Source organism: Nelumbo nucifera, chromosome 1 (genome assembly GCF_055504915.1).
Source record: "Nelumbo nucifera cultivar China Antique chromosome 1, China Antique-T2T, whole genome shotgun sequence".
Taxonomy (NCBI): domain Eukaryota; kingdom Viridiplantae; phylum Streptophyta; class Magnoliopsida; order Proteales; family Nelumbonaceae; genus Nelumbo; species Nelumbo nucifera.
Window position 1 is genome coordinate 211,263,634 of NC_142649.1, and position 25,656 is coordinate 211,289,289.

The window sequence follows — 25,656 nt, forward strand, 5'->3', positions numbered from 1 at the left end:
TCAAAGGAGTTAATTCGGTTTTAAAACTATAAGTAATCCATTCTTTCCATTTTTCCGGTTTTCTAAGTCTCGTATCTGATTGGTCTACTGTTCTCTTCTCCTTCCTTCCACCGGAAAACCTCCTTTTCTTCGCCGGAAAACCACTTTTTAGGGCGGGAAATTTCTCGTCCTTGCTCATTTCGTTCCTTCCTCTTGAAGGAACTACTGAATTTTCCTGAAGACTCATTGTTGGTGAAGATAAAGGCGTTGGATCTCGGTTTCCCAAGCGATTATTTTTGGTTTTGAGGAATGTGGCCTGTTGGGTTGTTGTAGAAGTTGTGAGCTTTGCCGTTCATGGTGGATATCGTGTTTTAGGGCTTGTTTCGTGGTTTTTACTTTCAGGGGTTTGGTTTGGTGGCGAGGTGAGACACAACGGAGAGGTCAAGAGAACGCGTCCGGTATGAAATGGTAGGTTGTTTGGATTTTGTTCTGCTTTTTTTGGGTTTGTTTGTCTTTACTGTTTATGTGTTGTGGGTGCATCTTTTTTTCTTCCTTTTTTTTTTTTTGAAGATTTTGGTTCGGTTTTTGACTTTTTTTCCTCTTATTCTCTGGATGTTTGGATCTAAGATATTGTCTAGCTTTGGTGGTTAATTTCCGGTTCCGGTAGTTGCAGGTGTTTTCTTCTCTTTTTTTTTTTTCGTATGTTTGATCTGGAGGAAGCTTGAATTCTCAAGGATAGTTTCTTATTATCTTTACGGGATCAATGCCATTATGAAGTTTCGTAATGGCTTCCTTTCTTTTGTTTTTTCATTTTTATTTTTTTTTCGTCTCTGGGTTTTCTGCTCTGGATGCGTTTTCTTCTGCCTTTTTCTCAAACTATTTTTTACTGAAAACTTTTAAACTTTAAAAAGAGAAGCGTTGTGCTTGGTGATAATGTCAGTGTTAGCTTCAATTGCATTATTATTATGTTTTTTGCCTTAATTGAACGCTTTTTGGCTTGAATTGCACCGAGGTATAGGACTATTGCACAGCTCATAATTATTGAATTTATAAGGATTATACTCACTGTTTTATTTAAGAACTTGCTTCTCAACAATTAGCCTGGAAAATGAGTGTTACACACGGGTGCAAGTTATGTGCTTACTGATGGACCAATGCATTTCCAGTGCGTTTCATGGTATTATTCAGAGGAGCAGGTTATGGGGTCTCTGCATACGCGATTGCATTTTCATTGCAGCAGTGCAAGTGCCCCTTAAACATTCCAGCTTGCAATATAGGACCAAAACTTTTGTAATTGTTAAGCAGAAACTTTAATTCTTATTTATATGCATATGCTTTCCATGTCCTGTTTTATTTTTTAATTTAACCACATCAATTCTTGTTATAACATCTAATTTTAAGAAATGTTGTCAAACCGTGATTCTCTCTCGTTGGCTTCTCAGCCCTTCGGATATGAGATGACGATTGTTTGGATTGATAGATCAATAATTTGTATCCCTTGATTTTTTTCCCATATGGCTAATTCTCTCTCCTTTTTTTTTCTCCTTTTGAAAAATTCTAATGTGATACCTACATATATGCATTTGAATAGATCAGATGGTTTTTGGCCTACGGAAGGAGGCAAAGATGTAATTTTTCTCTTCAGGTTTCTTCCTTTCTCAAGAAGAATAATAGGAAAAAGAAAGCTTTTAAGTGCACAATATTTGCACGTTGCAATGTATTTTACCATATAGTTCCAAACTTCCAATGCATTTATGTGCAATAATAGGCTCTATTCAGTGGGATACACTGGGAATACAGGGGAGAATAAGTTGTTTTTTACCAAATACGAATAAGTTGTTTTTTATTCAAGAAGCACCATTGTTCTTGTAAGTTAAAAATTAACAATTTTCCTTGTAGTCTTTCTCCAACTGAGGTATCCTGTTACATAATATTCATTTTTTCTAATCTTCATTTACTTGTTGAACAGGTGGAAGGAAGGGTTTGTTTATCCAAAGAGGCAAAAAATGGGCTAGAAATTCTGAGGCTTAAAAGGCTTCAACGGATGAATTCAGGAAATGCTCCTGAAGTTGCAAATGTTTCTAAAATGATGACTAGAAGTGGAGGCGATTCTCTAAGAGCATCTGCATCATGTGGATTGAGGTTGCATGGTTATCCAGATGGGTTTCCTCGACCTAGTAGTGCATCAAAGCGCAAGGTGGACAAATTTGACACAACCGATCTTGAATGGATTGATAAAATCCCAGAATGCCCCATATACTGTCCAACAAAAGAGGAGTTTGAGGATCCTTTAACTTATCTGCAAAAGATTGCTCCAGAAGCTTCAAAATATGGTATTTTCTTTAACTGATAGCTATGATGATAAATTGCCATTGAGTCTAGCTCTGTTTCATGATTTTGGTTTGATATCATCACATTCATTGTTAATTTGCTCATGGATTTTCTATGTTTGTCATATGACTTTCATTTCTTGAATCTTCATTTTCCAACTATCGGGTTAGAAATTGGCTAATTCATTCATTGACATACTTTGTATCTTCATCATCGGCCATGCTTATGCATATACTCATTTCTAATCCTTTTCTTTAGTTTTACCACTCGTCAACTTTGATACCTGGATTCGGGCACAAGGGTGTGGTATCATGTTGGATACTTCAAATTTTAGTGTGAATTCTATATGTGACACTGCCTATCTGGGTAACATAGCTTATTAACATTCACATCTCTGTAATATATAATATATGTGTGTATATATATATACACACATATACATGTATGCACATATATTATATGTGTGTGTGTGTGTGGCACATTTACAGTTTATGGGTGAGGGAGACTGCCATTACATTTATGTACATCAATTTACATATTCTCTAAATTTTTCTTATTTTATATTGATATAAATTTCTTGTAAGAAATAATTTATTGGATACCTTAGAAAGCCATAAATACCTTCTAGTTTATGGGTCTTATAAATGTTAATGATATTATTGCAAAATTCTGCTGATTCATCAAAAGATTAGTTACCACTTAGCAGTTAGAATGAATCCCTTTTCAGACTGGGCGTGACATGGATTCAATGCTCTTATGGTAGGGTCAACATCAACCTCTGCTTCAAGAACGTTGCAACTTGTGGAGAAAATTAAAGATAAAGTGGTGTCAACACCACTGGCAGTTTTCTAAAGCGAACAAGTAAAACTATATTCAGTCATCCACCCACTCCTATTTAGGACAGTCAAATCTCTTAAAAAGTTTCTTTAACATGAATCCTAAATTTGAGGAAAGTACATGTATGCAAATCTAATTTACTAGAAAATGCATGAGTTTCTTTTTTTTACTTTCATTGCAAGGCAAAAAGGGGAGGGGAAATGTACATGATAGGATGTACAATCAAAAGAGCCAAAAAACCTCTATACCAAACTGATTTAACTTGCAAATTTGGCTGTCTTCCACATTGTTCAATTGGTGTTAGTATCTCATGATACTTGGTTAAATTTTTTTTCTCCTCCAGTATTGTAATTTGCTTCACTTTCTCTGACATGAGAAGAATATCAAATATTGGTGGTTGGGGTGTCTTGAAGCAACCTGTTTATTTAATTCTAAGTATGTTGTTTTGCCAAAAATCTAAATTACTGTTGTCATTAGGCATTTGCAAGATTGTTTCCCCTTTGAATGCTTCTGTTCCTGCTGGTGTTGTATTGATGAAGGAGAAAGCTGGTTTCAAGTTTACAACTAGAGTTCAACCTCTTCGGCTTGCTGAATGGGATGAGGATGATAAGATCACGTTTTTCATGAGCGGAAGGTAACCTCATAAATAAAACAAAGGATTTTTTTTTTCTTTCATTATTTTTAGACAGTTTTTGAGCATCAGCATGATCTTTCAGGAATTATACATTCCGTGATTTCGAGAAAATGGCAAACAAGGTGTTTGCTCGTAGATATTATAGTGCTGGATGTCTTCCCGCTTCATACTTGGAAAAAGAATTTTGGCATGAAATAACTTGTGGCAAGACAGAAACTGTTGAGTATGCATGCGATGTTGATGGTAGTGCCTTTTCATCTTCTCCTAATGATGAGCTTGGAAAAAGCAAATGGAACCTGAAGGTGTTGATTCCTTTACTTTTCCCCATTCTTTTCCCCGTTTTGTTCCTTCTTCTGGTAGAGGTCTTTTCTCATTTTGCATAAATAATATTTGGAAAATGGATTTTCAATTTGTCATGGTGATGTGATGGCATCACTTCATTTTGTTCCTACTTCCTCTTCCCTCATTTTTATCAAATGTCCTGTAAACAGCGCTCTTTCTCCCTCTCAGTAGTTTTCCTGTTTTCTTGGGAAGTAACTACTCATTGTACCACAATTTCTCATTTTAGTAGTCTAAAAAGGTGTCACATGTTCACAGCATTCTGATGGTTTCAAGTCATTCATACACATGCTTTACAGCATCAAGCTAAATTAATTATTAGAATAATAGTTTTGATCTTGGCTTGCTTTTTTAGTGACATGTAATACCTGGTTATCTAATTCATCTATCATCTGTGGCTACAATGTCAGACTCTTTCTCGGCTGCCCAAGTCTGTATTGCGTCTTCTGGGAACTGTAATTCCGGTATTGAGATACATTTTTTGAACTTGCTGGATTTGGCAGTAGTTTTAGTGTTCTTTTAGTCCATTTGTAACATCCATTGATTCGTTTCAGGGAGTAACTGATCCAATGCTTTACATTGGAATGCTATTCAGTATGTTTGCATGGCATGTCGAAGATCATTACTTGTATAGGTATGTATAAAAGGTCTTGCTTCGTATTCTATACCTGATTTTATTGTTATGTTTTTTTTCTTTCTTTTTGCTGAACTCGTATTCTTTGGTCTGCTTTAATTTTCCTCTGGTAGCATTAACTATCAACACTGTGGAGCATCAAAAACTTGGTATGGCATTCCTGGACACGCAGCTTTGAAATTTGAGAAGGCAGTTAGAGAACGTGTATACACTCGTAATATTCTATCTACTGATGGAGAGGATGGAGCATTTGATATTCTTTTGGGGAAAACAACCATGTTTCCGCCAAATATTTTGTTAGAAAATGATGTCCCTGTCTACAAAGCTGTGCAAAAGCCTGGGGAGTTTGTTATCACCTTTCCTAGGTCATACCATGCAGGGTTTAGTCACGGTAAGATGTTCTAGCATTATTTTACCCTCTGTCTGCCTCCTTTTCCATGGCATACAGTTATTTTCCCTAGTTGAGGTTCATCCAACTCTTTTTTTGTCTTGATCTTTATGAACTTTAGGTTTTAACTGTGGTGAGGCTGTAAACTTTGCAATGGGTGATTGGTTTTCATTGGGTGAGGTTGCTAGCCAACGCTATGCACTTCTTGGACGGGTGCCTCTCCTTCCTCATGAGGAACTTCTGTGTAAAGAAGCTATGCTTCTTGCTAGCAGTTCATCAATGCCTCAAATCAAGGAGCCAGATAATTCCTCTGGAGATGGGGTCTCTCATCGTTGCATTAAGGTATCATTTGTGTACCTAATGCGATTCCAGCACAAAGTCCGCTGGTCATTGATGAAATCAGGAGCTTGTACAAGCATTTCTACAAACTCCCAGGGAACTATACTCTGCAGTCTGTGCAAACGTGATTGCTACGTGGCATATATTGATTGCACCTATTGTTTGCATCCTGTCTGCCTCCGTCATGGTATGAACTTCTCACACGAGTTTTCCTAAACATTGCTCTTTTGTTGCTTGCATCTATAACCCATTTGGTGAAAGTTGCTTATGCTGTCCAACATTCGGTTGGCTCTATTTAATATCTAACTAATTGTGCGATCCAGACATTGCATCACTCAACTGCTCATGTGGGAATAATCATGTCCTTGCTACAAGGGAGGATCTTTTAGAAATGGAAGCTGTAGCCCAGGTGTTTGAGCAGGAAGAAGGAATACTAGAGGAGGTTCAAAAGCAAATTAAATGCGGGGGTGGCTTTCCCCAACCTGACTTGTTTCCATGCATGGGAGAGGATGGATATGTTCCATATTGTGAGATTAAATTTGAAATGAATTCTGAAATCATGGTCACTAGTCAGGACCAATCACAAGATCCAGAATGTGGTTCTTATGGCTTGCCTATGTTGAAGCAGGAGAAACAATTTACCAACAGCAATGTGCCAGAGCAGAAAACCTCTGCCTATTTGAACAATGGAGGCATCTTCTCTCAGGGGTTTAAATGTACTAATGTAGGCAAATTATTTTGGTTTTAGGATTTTCTTTTTTTTTTTTTGTTTTCCTTTAGTTCTCTTCTATGCACTTGGGGGAGGACATGATTTTATTTTAATTCTGTATTTGACTGAAGAATGTTATCCTTTTTGATGTTCTATTGTACAGGAGCATGTGAATTCCAGTAGTGCAAATTTTATTTCTACTAAGGATTCAGAAGTGGTTTTAGGCAACATACATGATTCTTCCCCACCTTTCCAGGATCAATGCAGTGAGGATTCTGATTCAGAAATATTCAGGGTTAAACGTAGATCATCTGTGAAAATAGAGAAAAGAAATGTTAACAATGTATTGAGCTCAAAGTTTTCTGAGCAGCAGGTAAATTAATCAGTGCATTTTTTTATGGCATATATCTGGGCCTGCTTGTAGTGTCTTCTCTTAGATTCTTTTACATCTCAAGGATGACACCGTTTTCTCTCTCTAAACTGTGTGTTGTATTCCTCTGCTTATCCCTATTTGTTCCTTCTTTTTTATAATTCTCCATAGTTCAATAGTAATATTCTTACATAAGATGGAGAAAAAAATATGACATACCATAATATCTGTCTAGTTTTATGAAATTGTTCCTATGCTGAAACTATCTTCCATTGTGTTACAAAGGCGGCTCATAGAATCAGGAATGCAATATGGTTTACATCACTTTAGCTACTTGAAGTAATGCAATTGAGGAAAAAAAAAAAGATTGCGGGTTTTGCATACTTGAAAATGCTTTATATGTTTAATTTTGTTTTTAAATTTTCATTTGAATTTTCTGACTTTTTTTTTTTATTTTTTAGCATTTTTTGTATTTTTGCGCCTTGCTTCAAAAAGGCACGTGCCTCGCCTTGCGCCTCAGGCACAAATTGCCCCTTGTGCTTTTAAAACACTGCTACATTCACATTATGACTTTCTTACTTTTTTGTCCAGTTTAATATTCTAACCTCTTGGCTGCACAATATGCCTAAAAGATTTACATTTTGAAATTCAAAATTTCCAGAAGATGATTTTACATCTTGTGTTATCTGGTACAATATTTTCTCATGAATACCATCCCATTTGTTAATGCCATCTTTTAATTTGTAAAGTATCTGTCCCTCTGAGTTGATTGGTACTATTTCAGAGCTTTAATTAGAGATATAGAGATCATTGCATCACCAATACAGTAACTAGATGGTATCATCTTTTTTTGAGGCAACTGAAGATTAGGTTGGAGCTCAATTTGACCCCTTGTTTTCCTTTCACTGTCCCATATTCATGGGGCAAGTTTCAACCAACTATATTTGTCATGTATCCAAAGTAATCCCTCTTTGAGGGGTATTATTTAAATTACAGATTTAAGATGTTGGCTAACATGATCGGCTAACATGATCCAAAATTGTAGAGTATATTGATCTTTTGAAGTTCCTGAGATTGCTTCATTAAATAAATTAAGATACTGGAGGTGTTGATGGAGCTTCTGCTTGATTGAGTGTGGATAATCAGAGCTTTGAAATATAGTATAGAGAATAAATGTGAGAGGGTTGATTATATGTTCTACTTAGGAAGATGGAGATGAAAGTTTTAGCAAAACAACATATTATCATTTTTAGGCTCAACATTTTGTTGAAGGGTTCAACTATGGAGATCACATCAGCACCCCCCAAGTGCCCCACATGCACATCTCAGCGTGCATTGGGAACATCTCCCGTACTTGTCATTGGGAGATGTGGAGATGTTTCCATACATGGTTGGGATGTGTTGTGGGGCGCCTATGTCAACTCCCAAGTCTCAACTATGATACCTGAAAAACTTATAATGAAATCAACCAGTACCATAAAAGTGATAACCAATCAGGTGGCATTCGTATATTATCTTACGATATTATATCTTTCTGGCTTCATAGATTATCTTTGTTGGGTACTAAGGAAAGTAGCTCAAGTTGTATTTTGGTTAGCTAATTTTTGTTGTTTGTTTCTGGTGTTCTTTTAATTTTATGTAGAGCAATCAAGGGTTATTGATTTTATTCACTTGGGGAAGCTGAGGAAAATGGATAGAAGTTTGAAGAAGTTACCATGTACATATACCAGTGTTGAATGTACTCTAGTAGATGGATGGTGTGTTGTATCAGACGTGCATCAAGTCTGACAGTCCATGGATTCATGAGGGCACTTCTACTTAACATTCCTTTTAATCTCCTAGCTTATTTTAGTTTATTCAACATAAATGACATCTAATCTACAAGATGAATCCGTTTTTTTGTATCAAGCACAACTTAATAACAAAGACAACATTTTTTGTAGGTATATAATGTTAGAATTCAAAAAAATCTGAACGATTTTAATAGTGTATACTTTTCTCATCTTTTCAAGTCAGATTCTGACATGCATTGGATTCTGACTCCCTGTCTGTGTCCATGCAACGCTGACATATACACACATACATACATGTACACACTAAATTAGTAACTAATTGGTTTTTGAGTTTCTATAGTCAGCATGTTTTGTATTTGTATTAATATTTCTTTGTTATGTTTGTCAATTTGGTAGTTGTAAGTTTAGTCAGCTGTAAGATTAAGATGTTTTACTTGATGATTTTGTTCTTTTTAGGGTAGTAAATGTCAGCGGTTTGAAGTAAAATATATTTAGGTGGTTTAGTGGGTGATTAGGTTTATTCGGTTGCATAGTTTTATGGTTTCCATATTTGGTAATTTCTTCCAAATTATTTTGATTTGCAATTGACTTTTGTCTTACTAATTGAAGTCCTGGAATGGGGAGTAGATATAGAGTACCCCATTATGATCTCATTGTTTTCTAAAGTCTTGTTCTATGGTTATTATGCAGATTTCTAGGTAATTATTCTTTTTGGTTCCCTACTGATTAAGCCCAGGTTTATGTGGCCATGGACTTTACATTTAAACAGAAAATGGGAAATATGAAGTGTAGCCAAGCTTAGAACGTTTTGGCATCATCTACCTCTCAAATTTACTTTCACCAACAATTTGTGAGCATTTTAATATAGATGCCTTGAATTTGAACCTGATACATTCTATCGCTGTGGTACATGGTGGCCTCGTAATTGTAAAGATAGATATTTTCATTATAGTGAAGACCTTTGGGAATTATTGGGTAAATTGTGTTGTGCTTCTCGAATTGTCCATTCTTGTTGTTGCTAATTGTTTCATCTAGTTTTGTAATCCTTGTTTAACGGATGAAACAAAAATCAAATATTGTTTTGCACAATTGTGGTCTTCCCAGATAGAATGTACTGTACTCGTGTTCTGAGCAACCTTGCCTGTGTATCATACTATCATAAAGCTACCCATTGCAAAGAAGAAAAGTTTTTCTACTGTTTTATGTTTATAACTAATCTTTGCACACACACACACACACAGACCATTTGTATGGATATAAATGTCTATGCATGTGGACACATAAACATGCATTACCACCACAGTTTCTATTTTGTGGAATGCTGCTTATATCTGAAGAGTGGCATTGGTTCCTGTATATACTTTGGAGTCTTAAGTGGGCTTGAGAATCTATGTATCTAGGTGATATATGCAAGAGAAAAAGGTATTCATTGTTAAATGATGCTTCAAATATCTTCGATTATGTGGACCATCGAAGGTCCAAATAATGGAGGCCTATAATTATTAGTACTGGCCAAAATCATGCCATTTAGATGGATGTTCAGAGATCTTGATGGTTGAACCCTCCACTGAGATCATTTTCCAGTCTGACATTTCTTTTATTCTTGAGTTCTTGAATTCTTGATTCTAGGCTTAGTTTTGGAGTTTCAGTATGAATTGCATTGTGTGGACATGAGATTCTGGTGGTTTTTATATCTATGATTAAGACACAATTGCTATATTATGATGAAATCCATACATAATTTGGTTATTTTTATAAAATAATTCTTTTAGGTCTATCAAATCGTTTATTGTATCCCTCTCTCTTCAATTTTAGTTCATGATCCCATTCCTGCCATTTAAATATCTGGAGTCTCTTGTAGCTTGAAATCTTCTGTATTCAGAATTTCCTTGTTGGGATGAATGCTCATTCAGCATGTGAATTTACAATCCCTTTTTTTCTTCTCTATTCTTTGCAGGGGCTTAAAAGGCTGAAGCGACTCCATCCTGAAGGAAGATTTGGTCTATCATCATCATCTGACAGATACATAACCGATAAGGCAGAGCGACATGCTAGTCCCAGTGTGAACTCTAAAGAAGTTTCAGGTTTTGGTCCAAAAGACAGGTTTTCTGGGGGAAGTTTTACTTCCATTTCAATGAAGTCCAGGCCGTTGCTGACAGACTTGAAGGTGGTTTACAAGGATGATGATAATATTGTGAGAGTGAACCCTAGAGAACATATCAGAAAGAATTTTGAGGACTATGTTGGACAGACCACGAGGGAACCACCACCTATTGAGATTGGGCCAAAGCGCTTGAAAGTCAGAGGCCCGTCATATCCTAGTGGGGGAGAACCAACTGGATCAAGTAGTTGGTTTTCGGAGAGTGATGATAAATCCAATGGGCCTGCGTTCTTCTAGAGCCTGACTTCGCTAATTCATTTCTCTAATGAGGGGGTTCTAACAAATACGTAAAGCCAAAATTGACTCTGGGAACAGCGATAACCATTAACAGGGTGAGTTTAGAAGGAAGAAAATCAGATTCTTTGTGCAGGCCTCCAATTGGGGCACTGGCACGCTCAGATTCTTGGGTTCTCGGCCGGGGTGTTTTTTTGTCTTTGGCAGGGGGCCTTTCCTGCAGACCAAGCAGAGGAATTAGGTAGTTTTAATGTAAATTTTTTGTTGATCAGTCAATTCTTGTGAGTGAAGTGGGCTATTCCCACTCTCAAAGGTTAGTCGTCAGTCTGCTGCTTCCCTTGTTTATTCTTTGATAGAATTCGGTCCTTTGTACCATAGACTACATGAATAAAAGGTAGAAAATCACCTCTCTCTCTCTCTCTCTCTCAGTATCTTACAGCATTTGAGTTTCTGAATGCCCTTTTATTATCCAATTGTAAATCTCCATGTTCAGTAATCACAGAAAAGAGGTAAGCAAAAGGTAGAAAATCAACTCAGGTTGTACTTTTTTCACTTGGCCGTGGTGACTGCAAAGCTTCACGGTTCAGATTTATTTGTCACGGGTCTTTTTTTTACCCTTACCAGCAAAGTAAGCAAAAGGATGGGCCATTGGATTTAACCGTCTATTTACATGAATAAGTGAGAAGGATTGGAAACTAAGCAGCAGCCTCCGGATGAGCCCGGTGCATCTGTTCTACCCATGAATTTGGTCTGGTGTGAATTGTGAAATGTCACGGGTCTTTGAGACCACGGAAGGATATCGATTCAGACTTTAAGCAGGCTTTCAGTCTGCCAAAAGAAAAAACAAACGGATTGAGAAACAATGCAGGAATTTGCTGTTATAAACTGATAGGTTGGAATTGTCACAGCAATACTGCCTGATTTTGGTATTGTTTCCTTGAGATTCTAGTTTGGCCATTTGGTAGAATGTTTTCAAGTAAGCTTCTAGATTAGATCAAGATGATGGTGCGACCTCCAAAGGAACTTTGAGAGGTCATCAACTTTTTGGATATGTCCAAAGCACTTATCCCTTCTTACAATTCTTCTAGAGAAATGGGAGATTCAGGACCATTTCTTACTGAGCTAATTATTCACTGGTCTCACCAAACAAGTACCATTGACTCAAGTGACTGGTTGCTAATAGGGTTCAAAATAACGCAACGTATGCGTGCATACATTGAAATTTAGGCATAGTTTGGAAAGAGTAGAAATACAAATATGTAGGGTACAAAATCTTGTATTTTCTGTTTTTGCACTGTAAATATTTGTATTTGTATTCTTTCCAAACACGGCCTTAGGAGTAATGGTCATGTTCAATTGTTAATACCCTTTTTAGAGTTGACCCTGGTTCAAATCTTGGAGCCTGACAGCTTTGAATCGTGCAATATTAAAAAAAAATCTGATTTGGGTTTCGGACAATTCAAATCTAAAAAGGTTAAATTCATTCTCGTAGTAACACACAAATAATAAAAAGAAACATTTTTCTTTATATTGAAATTTGAAACAACGAAAAATAAGATTTATTAGATTTATTAATTTTCAATCTTTGGGAATATTCGAGCCTCAAAGGCCCAACCCAACCAACCCAAATCCAGCTAAGGGATAGAGGCCTGGGTCGCCTCAGCCTGAAAATCTAGGTCTACCTGGCTACCTCAAATTGGGCCGGGCCTTGGGCTTTGATGTCCATTCTTTGGGTTGAACCTGTATTGACCCAAAATGCCCAGCCCAAGTTAATAGTTTGTCTCTTGTAGGAAGAGATGTCATATGTCAAGCAATATTGGAAGGACAGTTGACCAAAGATAGTTCCTTACTGCCTTTGCCATGTCATTGATATCTGATATCAACAACGGCTGGGACACCTTGCACCAAGTATCATTAAGCATGTAGCTTTTAAAAGCCAAAGCCAATGCTCCTTTGGAAATTGGAATCATGTTTTCAGATTTGTGAGATTAAGCCCTTGTAAGCCTCTATTCCCCTCTAGGATTAAAAGGAAAGCTGCCTTTTTCTGCAGTATATCCAATTTTGTTGGGGACTATGGGCTTTGGAACTTACACTTACTTCACAGTCTGTTCCCGGAAGGAATAATAGCGAGTATAAGAAATACTTCCATTTATACGGAGGACTCTGAGGTCCAATAGGCATGGACAAGGGGTCGTAATGGTTCTCTTACTAGGCATGGACTGCTATTGTAGGTCTTTACCCAGCAAGGTTCAAAATATCGATACAGTCCGATATGCCAATAGGGGCGTATCGGACTGTATCATTTGTTGCTCCCCCTTTTTTTAAGCTTTTTTTCCAACCTCATTCAGAGGGGTCGGTTTAAGGCCCGTCTGTCCCTTGAACTGGGTTAGACCCTGAAACACTCCCTGAAGAGGCGTATCAGGAACCAGTGGATCATCTGCTTTATCATTGTCCATTGGCTTCCGTTATTTGGTTCGGGTCTCCGTGGTCTCTCCAACTGTAGGATATGCAGAACTTTTCGGTCTCACATTGGCTTCATCACCTCATTACATCTTTGTCAAGTAAAAATACTATTTTTGATGTTCTCTATTGGATAGCAATTGCTAGTTATTGTATTTGGTTTTTCAGAAATGAGATGGTCTTTAATGATAAGTTGATGGATGTGTTTTGGATTTTAAATAAGAGTTCTTCCTCATTTCAATTGCCCTTTGCTTCCTTTAATGTGTCTCAGTCTCCAGTCTATAGTGATAGTGTGATACTGGTTCTGGTATTACTATTCCATCTGATGTTCAATATGTTATATTCTGTGATGAAGGTCTGGCCAACTCTCCAGCCCAGTACATTTGGATTTGTTTATTTTGATTGGTTGGGTTCATAATGGTGGTTCTTTTGGCTCTAAAGGAACTGTAGAGGAAACAGAGTTCATAGCTATCTTCAAAGCTTTGTCTACTACGGTTTTGGAAGGTTGGTTGAGGGTGATGTGCTGGTCAGATTCACTCTCTTTCTTGCTATTAAAAACTCAGTGTTCAGAGATCCCGAGAGGGATGACCTGGGTGAGAGTGCTCCGATGGTAAAGTTAGTACCGAACTGATTGATGGAATGAGAGCTGGTAGGCAAGGATTCAGAGTAGAAAGCTAGAGAGTGAGAGTGATAGTGTAAGCATATTGTTAGAGGGCGAGGAGTCAGCCTTATATAGGTGGTGAAGTTCGACCAAAGCATGTCCAGCATGTTTGGAGGTGATAGGCTTTATCTGTCCGCTATTTGTGGAGTATTCCCGCACAGCGTCGCATTGACCCTTATCAAGTTCCCCGAGAAGCAGGAGGAATTGAGCGTACTGCTGCTAGGTGGGTGACGTGTTGCAGTGCATTTTGGAGGCGTCAAGTGATGCGAGCGGATAAGGGAAGACATGCCATGTAGGTTGGAGCTCCCGTGGTTTGTTTGACTCATCGGGTCGTCTTTTTCCTGGGTTGGAGAGGCAGGTCGTAGTTGCTTAGGACTGCCTAGAGGATTCCGCATGCCGATATGTTGAACTGTTATTAAGCGAGGTCGATGTTATCCCGAGTGGCATAAGCCGATCTGTCAAAGACCATACCAACAAGGTCATGCCACATGTGACGCCGAGATGTCATAGGACAGTTTTGGCCACCACGTGGCAGCTTGTAATTAGAGGGTCATTTTACCCCTCATCAAAAACCAATTTGAACATATTGGATAGTTCAAACATTGAACTGGACTAGTCCAAAATGGTACAAAGTATTCAATGGATTGGACCTAGTTCATTTGTAATGGCTTCATATTGGACCAAATCTGGTCCAATTGACACCCCTATTTAAATTCAAAACCAAGGTTTAGATTAACTCAGAGTACACTACATGGGTTAAATAGGAAAATATGGTTTTAAAAACTGGATCGTACCGGATTAGATGGTCAGACCGGTTTACTCGGCTTCCGTTTCACCCTAAAGCCGCTTTTTGGCCAAAAACCATTGATTTGGTCAGCGACCCGCTGACCCGGGTGGTCAAACTGTCAACCTGGGCTGTTTTTTATTTTTTAAGTCAGAACAGGCCATCCATTCAAACCAAACAGTTGAACCATTTGACCCAAGAACCAGTCCCAGAATGATTCCATGTCCAGTCCATTTCTAAAACCATGCAGGCAACTATAGATGTTATCAACATTACTTTGTGGGTAGGGATATGGGCAGGAGATCTGGAGTGGATTCCCTACTTCTTCAGGCCCATGAAGCCCAACCAGGTCAGAGGGCCTATCAACAGGGAGAAAACTTGGCTGCCAACAGGTCTCTCCCTGCAACCTGCATGACACGTTAATTCACCTAGCGAGTTCACATCTGCACTCCACAAGGGGGCGCCCCACAATGTCTCACAGCACATTTCTGTCGAATATTGGAAACATCTTCCGATGATGTACCAAAAATGATATCATCGGGAGATATTCCCAATACACGGCAGAAATATGCTGTGGGACGTTGTGAGGCATCCCCTTGTGAGACGCAGATCTGAACTCCACCTAGCAATGTATCCAGCACCGGTACTGACGCAAGGGGCCTGTGACTTTCTATGAACTAATGCATCTTACGAGGAGAGCACGTCGGCCGTGGACAGCCAGCCAAAGTTCCCCATACACACAACTACAGACCGTTGGGTAACCATTCGACCTATCTGATCCAAAGATTTGATAATTGGATTGGATGTGGATGTAGCTGGATCCTATCTGAATCCAATGTGGTGGCCTGGTCCAATATGCAAAGGCCCAAATAATGTCCAGAACCAGCAGCTAGTTGGACCTTTGTACATACAGAATGGTGAGGACTGAGGATTCATTAAAATGGACATGTTGATCCAAAAAGATGACAGAAGCGTTGTCCGTTGCTTCACGGAATGAATTTGGCAAGCGTTGTCAGAGCTGTAGCTTTCAAGTTTCAACAAAAGAAGACTATGAAAGGCTTCATGTTTGGATTCAAAATACCTCGTCAAGAAGGAATCTTGGACCACCTTCACTACTGATGGGCCCCCATTGTATCCCATCAACAGCCCATCCGGCCATAGAGCCTTGCTGGTGGGTAACAAGAATAAAGTAGACTTGATTTCCTAAACCGTGTCTGGGACCAAGAATTTCTCATTCAGTTGAAATGGATCCATCATCAAAATCCATGCAAACCTGGGAAAAGGTTTGGACTGGAAATTAGGGTTCAACTGGGTCCGGTTCTGGTGAACACAACTCCTGAGTCCACATTTGGTTCAACATTTTTTTTTTACAATTTAACAGGCCACCTGTCAAATCATATATTAAAATCCTTTATAATTGGCATTTCGGTGACCAAAATATATGAAGAGGTTGGTACGTTTGTGGAACTGAACCTGAAACGTAATCCAACCCATGGAACCAAAGCTCTGTTTGGATAAACTTTTGTTCTTTAGCTTTTAGGCTGTTGAAATTTGAAAATAAAACTGAGGCAAAAGTGCTTTGGGTATTTGGTAAGAGTTGTTTCTAAAAATATAATGATATGAAGCTAAAACACTTTTAAGCTCCAAGACTCTGTTTGGTTAAGCTTTTGCTTTGAGCTTTGGGCTGTGAAAAAATAAAATTGAATCAAAAAGTGTTTTCAGTATTTGGTAACGAGTTGCTTCTAAAAACACTATAACCGGAAGCAAAAATATTTTGAAGCTTCAAAGTGCAAAGCCTAATATTGGGGTGTTACCTTTTTGGGTTTTAAAAGCATAAATCATGAAGCTTATCCAAACACAACCTAAATTCATCTAAGGTGTATTTTAACTTTTGCCTAGAAATGGGCCATTTATAAGGAAATTCCATAAAATTTTGCATTCAATTTTGCAACGTGGAAGAATCCTATGGCCAATCGAAATCATCCATGGACAAAGTGGGTCCTAAAATTCTCTTGGGCTGTAAATGTTCTAATGAAAGAGGAGCCAGTCATTTTTTTTTTCGAAAAAATCATTTGTAATTCAATGATAATTTGGATGAAAAGGGCACCAATGGACCAACATCAGAAAATAATTTCTAGTAATTTCTTTTTTGGGGTTCTCTATTGCCAAATACAATCTCTTTAGTTAAAAACATACAACAAGGGTTACCATCCACCAGTGGGCCACTATGCACATGGACACTGGTAGTCAAGAAAACAACTCATAAGACTTGGGCCCCTTCTAAAAAACAGAAAACGAAGAACGGGTTGAGCATTTGTCAATACTTGAAGGGGCGACCATGTGTTTTTTGTTTTTATTTTATTTAAATTAATATATTTTAGTTTTTTTTAATAATTTATTATTTTTAAAGAAAATAAATCGGATTGGATCAGATCGGAAAATCTGAATTACTGATAAAATTCAAATTCAAATGGAGTCTTATCAAATCTGATCGAATTGGATCCGAAGTAAATAGTGTTGGATTGGTTTCAAATATATCCTGATTTGAATCCGATCCGATCCATTTGCATCCCTAGACCGTATAGTGCAAATTCTTGAAATGGGTTAGCCAAGTTGCATGTCCAAAGTGGTTCCTCCACTGGATGGAGGCCATTTCTTGACTGTCAGACCACCCATTTTAGGCTTTCTAGCAATTTCGCAAGAGATACCAAGTTGGTGAAATATTATGAAATCATCCCATCTGCAATGTTTGACATTTAATGGGCTGGGCTCCGGCTGCCACTGGGTTTAGAAAGACAGCATCAATCAAAAGGCTGGCCCATGGGGTAAGACATCAAGCCCCATAAGGGAGAAAAATCCAGTCTTATCAATAACACTGAATGGGCCACATCCAAGGGATTTGCCTTGGCCAAAAGATCAACATAATTGAATCAATGTTTAATGAATTTATCATCTTCTGTGGAATCCGCCAGACATGCTTTTGCATATGTGGGTCTAAGCCTCAGGTGGATGGAGGTGGTTGATGAAGGGTCCCCCCCTCTTCTCTGGTTTCTCAGCTTTTGGCAATGGCATTGCTTATAAGAAAACGAGTAAAATCTGTGTACAAATGTTTAGTCTCACTATTTGCTTGGAACCAGGACATCCACAAATGATGATTTAAGTACAATTATTCATGGTCAAGGTTCTTGGACTCTATCTATTATTATCAATAATATTATTGCTGTTGCTGCTAGGAAAGTTTGGAGCTTGAGTGCTTGTGGGCTTCCTAAGGACAAACTACATTCATGTAATGTCAAAATGTGCCTTGCAAAGGACAGGGTCCAATATTCTCCCACCTAAGTGATCCATGAGGTTGTAAATTGTCACAACAACAAGATCTAAATCATTTGATTATGCCCTACTTATACAGATGAATGATATAAAAGAAACAAACTTCAAATATCCCAAACAAAAGAAAGTATTCATGGATCATTTCATTTGATTATGCTCTAGTTAGGGTTCATCTTCTATTAGGATGGCATCTCATCTTTAATTGTTTCCTGCTGGTTTCAGTTCTGATGCAACCCATTCTGAGACTTGGGCAGCTCAATCTAGAAAACACTCCACGGTCCAGCCACTCTGATGGACATATAATGGGCTGATCTCACTTGGGTTTAGGCAACACAGCTTCACTTCCTAGAGTGGCCCACCCCTGTTGGGCCTGAAGACCCTAAGAGAGCAGCAGAAACATGGTTAGATGATTTTTAACTTTGTCTTTTACCCTCTTATTTACAGGTCCTATGGACACTGAAATGCATTTTTTTTTACTCTTGTTTAGGTGGAATCTATTTCCTATTTTCCCAATCAATTTAATACAGGTGGGTACCCACATACCGTGCTTAAGGACAAATATTAATCGATAAGGGTCTATTATTTTGATTATTGTTGCTGCTACTTCTGCTGCTGTACTATCAATGCTATATTTTATTATTTTTTGTCATACTTTCCAAAAGATTAGAGGCAGGTACTCTGTTGCTCCTGAAACAGGAGTAACATGCTTTGGGCCTTCAGACCCAACTCTGGCCCAAAGAATTGTTGAGCTTAAAAAAATTAAGTCTGGGCCATTGAGAAACCAAAGGACTTTCGGGGCCCATTTTCTTCCTAGCTTTCCATATTCAATGCACAATACTTTGCTGGTTGTAGCAGAGACTTTGGACCAATTCTTGCCTTCACTAGGGTTGGGGGCAAGGTTTTTAAAATTGAACCGGACAACGAAGCAGTCAGGGTCCGGTTCCCGGGTCAAACGGTCCGACTGTTCGAATTGAATAAATGGCCCATTCTGATAAAAAATAAAAAAAATAAAAAATGGCCAAACCATTGAACGGTTTGATTGCCCGGATCAGCGGTTTGCTGACCAAATCAACGGTTTTTGGGGAAATAATGGTTCTGGGGTAAAACGGAACTGGTCACCTGACCGGTTCCTGGTTTTTCCGATCCTGTCCGGTTTTGAAAACCCATGGTTGGGCGGGGGGGGGGGGGGGGGGGGGGGGGGGTTTAAGAGGTTTGGGAGAAGGCTTAATCCCATTGAATCATTTTTTATTCCATGAAACATGAATGGGTTTCAATTGCATTTTCACTCAAAGAATTAAAAAAAAAACGAAAACACAGCTTAATTTGTAGGATTCAACTATATTTAAGGGGCTTTGCATATAAAGTCTGAAGACCAAGTTTTCAAGACTAAAAGTGATAGTACAGGTTTGTAAAGCTTTTAAACGACAGCTGAATGAGCTTTTTATTGAAATATTTTGGCCAAATCTTAAGGGGAAAAGAAAGATAATTAAGATATCAGATTTGGGTCCAGATATGAAGGAGACTTGAGAAAGATTAATGGAGTATCATCAGTCTCATCATTAGTAAATAGAGTTGCACTGAGCATAAATTCATTGTAGATTGCATTTCTTGTAGATTAAAGCACACACACAGTTAAAGAAATGATTTACAATTAACCAAATCTGAAAAGGAAATGGCTTTGATTTATAAAAATAAGATAGATTCTTTCATATGGGAATTCTACCATCTGTTTGTTTCATGGTATTTTCATTTTCTAGTATTTTCATAAAAACACACACACATGACACATGTATTAGGGTTCAGGTTAGATCCAGAAATTTACATCTAATGTATATGTTTCTAAAATGTAGTTGTCCATTTCCCAACAGTTTAGAATTTTATAGTTTTTTTTTTTAAATTAAAAAAAAAATCAACATGGGGTTATTTAAACTCATCCACAACCAATTTTTTTTATTATAAAACTGAATGTAATCACTCTTCTATAGAACATGGGTACCTTTTGACAGGGTATATACTAAAACAATGCCCCTTGATGGAAGACCTTCTCTTTTTATACACGTGGCAAAGCCATTATTTAATAAAAATGATTAAAAATTCAAAATAAAGATTAAATGTGTTCTCAGATCTGCTGCTTATGAGTTGTTCCCACATCCCTACTCACGGGACATTACAGCTGTGTGTTAAATCATTTATGGAGAGATGTTCTTAATATGACGGTGGTGTATCTGTGAGTAGAGATGTAAGAACAATTTGTGGGTAACCGATCCCGAGTGGCTAATTTGAGCCCCATGCTGAAAGTGCTTACTGTACTGAATAATTTGTGGGTAACAATTACAATGTGGAAGCAAGTACTATAGTAAATCTCCTCAATAAACAATTCCTTTTTTTTTTTTTTTTAATTTTTTGAAAGCCTCAATAAACAATTCCAACACTCTTATTTTATAGCTCCAATTAAAGTTGTCTACTTCTTACGGCCGTTACCTAACATTGGTCCCAGTTGTCTTGGGTCTTGGGAGGTTGGGAGGTGTGGATTGGATATGGACCTATCCTTTAGGTCCATCGGCCCACATGATATTAATTTAATTTTTCTTGAAGAAAGGCCCACCATTGTAGCTTGCTGCTGGGCCCTCACGCGTTGCACTATTGCACGGGCCTGGTGCATCTCTAATGAAAAAACAGAAAAATCTTTAGCATTTTAAAAAAAATGTTAAATGTTAAAGTATAATTGCATTAGAAGATTTTTCTTGTTCTTCAAATTTCTTTCAATTTCCCTTTATAAGTTGGGCTAACGCAAAGTGCTGACTTGATACTTATAAAAAGTTTTAAAATTTAGTTTTGGCCTATAGCTAACATCTTTTAAGTGAATATTTACTAAATTACCCCCCAAAAGGTGATTGATAGCATTTTTTTTAAAGCAAAATTTAAATCAACAAGAAAACTTAGACAAAAAAAAAAAGTCTTGAAACCCGACAAATAACCATTTTGCACAACAGACGGGATGGTCTCTAAGAAATATTAAACCAGCCTGAATTACCCTTTTGGGGGTAAAAATGGAATTTTATTTTATTTTTTAAAATATTACATCAGTGTTTTATGTTATGATAACCCCGGACGTGAAGGGAGATTTCAGCAGAGATCAAAGTAAAGGAGGGGTTTAATAAAATGTTTATCAGATACAATTTTTTTTTTCAAAAAAAAAGACACAAGAATAGAAATATTAATTACCATTTTCCATCACTTTGAGACAGTGTACGACATCATTGATATACCATTAAATGGCTGGAACAAGTGGGTTGGGAAGTAGAGTCATCAACTTTTGGAATCATTCCTCATTGCGCTCCAACCAAACTGGCACGGAGATAGGAATGAATGAGAACAAAACAAAACAAAATATAGGCCTATCACTGGATTCTCTCCAATTTCTCTTTATATGTCAAATCTGCTATTAATCATCTATTTCATCTTTTTCACTTAGATTTGGTGGAGAGGACCAAGATTGCCTCTCTCTCTCTCTCTCTCTATACAGATGGAACTGAATTAGAAAAGCCCATTTCCTACTTTAGTCTTGCTTGATAAGATTAGATTGAAAAATTCCAGATGGTGGAGTGATCAAGAGTTTGTCAAGCATATATGACTAAGGTTACTGAGAGCATATGATCAGTACATATATGGAACAAGCTCCTTGCCATTGTTTCTCTTTTGGGTAATTCAAATTCTAAAGTTGTCACTTTCTCTTTGAGAAATGTCCCCTGAGAGATACCCCTCCATTATTCGATGGGACTTTGAGATTCAAAGAATAAAAGGTGAACATATTTAGGGTTTGGCTTCTACGAGAAAGAAAAAGACAATCCAAGACTGACCTGTCTCCCCATATAACCTATGCTATATCCTCATTGTTATTCTTATATTCTTCTTCTTTTTTTTTTCCTCTTTAATTTTTGTACTTTTCAAGAGAGAATGTTGGAATTTTATATTTCTGTGATATCTTCTGATAACCATTCTGATTTCCTAAAGCAAATTTGGCTTCATCTGGTGAAGGGCCCACCCATATATTACCCATTACTTTGCAAATAAAAAAAAAAAGAAAAAACCATACCTAGTGGATTCTTTGAAGTAATTCAGTACTAGTTACACTTAACTGTGAAAAGGGCACACATATGTTAGATCTATAGACAAGTAACGTCAGCCCAGCTTCTTCATTGATTCATGCCCTCTGTACAGAGTATGTGAACACTCAACAGTCACCTACTCCTTGCAAGCTATGACAGCAAGATAAATGTCCCTTACTGGTTTTTTTTTTTTTCCAATCAATGAACAATAACCTGTCCATCAATAATATTATATTCCTTACAAAAGAATCAAGTTTTGGTCCAAGTCATTGATTAGATAACTGAAATAAGATAAAAGCATGGTTATAAACAAAAGTAAGGTTGATTTCGCACATTAAATCCTAAATTAGGGAAGCACCCATGAACATGTCAATGATAAATTAATGAGAGAATTTATAAAGATATATACTGTGTTTCTTATTATTATAATAATAATAATTATTATTATAATATTATTATTTATAATAATATTAATATAATAATAATAATAATAATAATAATAATAATAAATTTATAAGGATTAAACCCAGTCATGTCAATTGGGTTTAATCCTTTCTCAGTGGTTATGCACCCTAAATGTGTTACAGTACTGACCCATAACATTCTACTAACCTATCTTATTTTTATAGAAAAAGTCTTCTATAATATGGTAGATAAATTCTCATAAATTTTAATTCTAAAAAAAATACAGGAAAAAGAAAAAGCATCACATGGAAACAGGCCCAACCAAGCAAAGTATATTTTGTTTATATGATGGGAAGGTAATCTGATCTCCTATACTTTTTTTCTACACTTTGATCGATTACACGTGTGCAAGGAGACCACTTGCCATAAACTGAATGTAATTAAAAGTAGAGGAAAAAAGTGTAGGACATATGGGCCTTTGAAAATTTAACAAATGCTCAACATAGGCCCACCCAAATTACGTGCCTTCTAAAAATTTATAAGGCTGTCCTTGTTTTCATTTTTCTTTTTTTTTTTTTTTTTATGTGGATGCCTTTGCACTTTGCTTTGAAAAACTGCTTCTTGACTGGACGTAAGGGGATTATAATAAATGAGATCATATCAGCACGAAGCTACTGCACTCTAAGTCTAGTTCCTTGGATTTTGGCCGTTGGATTTTAATTTTATTAGAGATTAAATTCGGGGTTTGATTGATCAATTACATGAAAAATATATTTATCTACATGTCTTGAAAAATAGTTTTTTTTTTCTTACTAAAACTAGTTTTTTAACTTGTTCCATATTGAAAAATTATGAGACTTATTTTGAGTTTTGAATAGTAACTTATTTACACTTTCTAGAAATAAAGAGGAGAGTATGGAGGTTTGCTACCACGCAATGTGCGCACATGCGTGTGTGGTGCAATGAGGCGCTTTAGAGGCGCACTTTGCTTACGAAGGGTGGCTTTGACTTTTGGTGAAAGACTGACCGTTGATATTTTCAACGGCCTCGATTCGATCAAGTGTGATCAAGAGGCACTATTCAAAGTTAAACAGTTTACCTTTTAACAATCACGATTTCAAAAATTGTGACTGTTCAAGAAGAATTTTCTGAATCAACACCTTCCTCTGCTCCATGACTTTTCAAAATTTATTTAAGGAGCGTGAATCAAGCAATTGCATACACAATTTTCAAAAATCACTTTATTTCTCTTAGAGACTTCTACTTTGGTGGTTGTAGATTCTCGTTCAAGGCTCTATAGTATACTGGGAACATATTTGCCTGTAACCCAACAACAAACTCAATGGAACTGAGTGGGGGCAAATAACGTTCTAAAGACAATATCTTCAAACATGTCTCATAGCTTCTCCTCCAAGTTTTAGTGACCCCAATTCCCAACATTGACACATAAGATAATAGGGTTCTAAATCTCCTGTGATAGAAATTACAAGTTTCTCCTGTAACCATCAATCATAAACCATTTACAAGAGCTTAGCTGCTCAAAAGTTGATATTAGGGAAAGTCATCGAGATGCATTAACTAATTGAAGATTTAAGTTGATAAAAGCCGGTGGATGTACATTGAGAGTCCATTTGAGAGTGCTTCAGTTTTGATTGAGCTACATTGAAGCTATTAAAATTAGTTTAACTAGAAGGTCTAATAATTAGCTGAATTTGTATATATATTTTGGCTTTTCGAGTTTTTTCACAAAAAAAAAAAAAATTTAATCTTTTCCTATGAGGCCCACCTTGCAAAGCCAGAAGCCGTTGCATAAAAGGCTCCCAAATGAGAGGGCAAATGAGGAAGGATCAGTCTCTTCAATCCTCAAATGGTATATACAATATAGCTTTCCTCTTTGGGGGTGTTCTTTTTCTGGATTTTGAGAGGGGAAAAGTTGGTCAATGGGATTTTGGTTCCCTTTGACCAAGAATCTCATGTTCATTTTTCAGATTTTTGTGGGGATTGGAGAAAGTTTATTTTCCTGGGTATCACCTATCCGCACTTATCCGGATAAGTGATACCCATCTCCTAAGTGGGTAAATAACTTTTCCACCTTGGAGGAAAGTTGCTAACACTTAAATGGGACAAAGATGCCCATTTTAATAATGGATTTTTATAATTAAAATGGTCATTACCTTATTTGCTTGGAAAATAAAAGAACATGGGTAAATGCACTTACTCAGGTAAGTGTTTCCCAGGAAAAACTTACCCAGGTAATTGCATTTACCCGGGTAAATAACTTATCGAAAAGTGAACGAGACCTTTTAAGAGGGCTTTAGTGAGGGAGAGCCCATTTGTCTAAAGAGTAGAAAAGCACTCTAATCTTTGGCCGGACCACCTAACTCCACAATGGCTACCATCTCCACCTTGACGCCATCTGAGTAACTGGTCTCCTCTATAATCTAAATCATGTCTTATTCTTACATGAATGAATGTACCACCAGGTCCAGGGCGCCCAGCCTCTGGGATAAATCTCCAAGGCTCCAACCAAAGCCCAGCCTGAAATCCACAGCAAGGAACAAAACATCGCCAACACCTTCCTAGAAACAAGCTGCAGTCTTACCATGGTTCAAAGCAGTAGAGTTCAGCTTCGGTCAGTGCAAGCCTGTGCTTACACCGTTCGAACATCCTTTTGCAACTCTGTATTGGGAATATCTCCCCATAAAATAAAGCAGAGAAGTAGGGAGATAATTTCAATGCAAGGCTGCAGAGAGACTGTTCGAATGGGTGTTGCACTGACCGAAGCCGAATTCAAAATATTGATATGCTCGATACTGTTTTTTAGGGTTTTGAGTGATTTCAAAAATTGATACTCACACATTTATAATGTTTTAGTGAACACCCATTTGGACACATGGTTTTCACAATCAGGCTATGTATCGTATGATACTGTGCGATATACGTATCAATACTTTGAACCATGGTTTTTGCATGAAACTATTCGTAAAATCCAATAACAAAGTAAAGTTTTGTCAACACTATAAGGAAATTGAGCATATAAAAAGGAAATTTGTATAAACTTAATTGACAGTTTTTTATCCTCCACTGTTTAAGCTACTTTTAGGATTTGGAGTTTCAGTTAGATGCTGGTAATACAAATGCAAAGGAATATAAGAATAA

General features: G+C 37.2%; 1 protein-coding gene across 4 annotated transcripts; it reads left to right on the top strand.

Annotated features, from left to right (window-relative positions):
* On the top strand, nt 1-11,165 carry LOC104588821 (Transcription factor jumonji (jmj) family protein / zinc finger (C5HC2 type) family protein). 4 transcript variants are annotated; one of them, XM_088896081.1, is made up of 11 exons: nt 1-447; nt 1,949-2,312; nt 3,625-3,781; nt 3,864-4,083; nt 4,531-4,584; nt 4,675-4,754; nt 4,868-5,145; nt 5,264-5,668; nt 5,805-6,205; nt 6,354-6,563; nt 8,203-9,037. In XM_088896081.1, the coding sequence occupies exons 1-11, from the start codon at nt 445-447 to the stop codon at nt 8,242-8,244; spliced, it is 2,214 nt and encodes a 737-aa protein (XP_088752207.1). In that variant the 5' UTR covers nt 1-444; the 3' UTR covers nt 8,245-9,037. The 4 variants fall into 4 exon arrangements, with proteins under 4 accessions (XP_088752207.1, XP_088752208.1, XP_010245223.1 ...); XM_088896082.1 differs by lacking the exon at nt 8,203-9,037 and adding an exon at nt 9,044-10,304 and having other exon boundaries at nt 2-447; XM_010246921.3 differs by lacking the exon at nt 8,203-9,037 and adding an exon at nt 10,311-11,165 and having other exon boundaries at nt 5-447.
* Nucleotides 11,166-25,656: the final 14,491 nt, after the last annotated feature.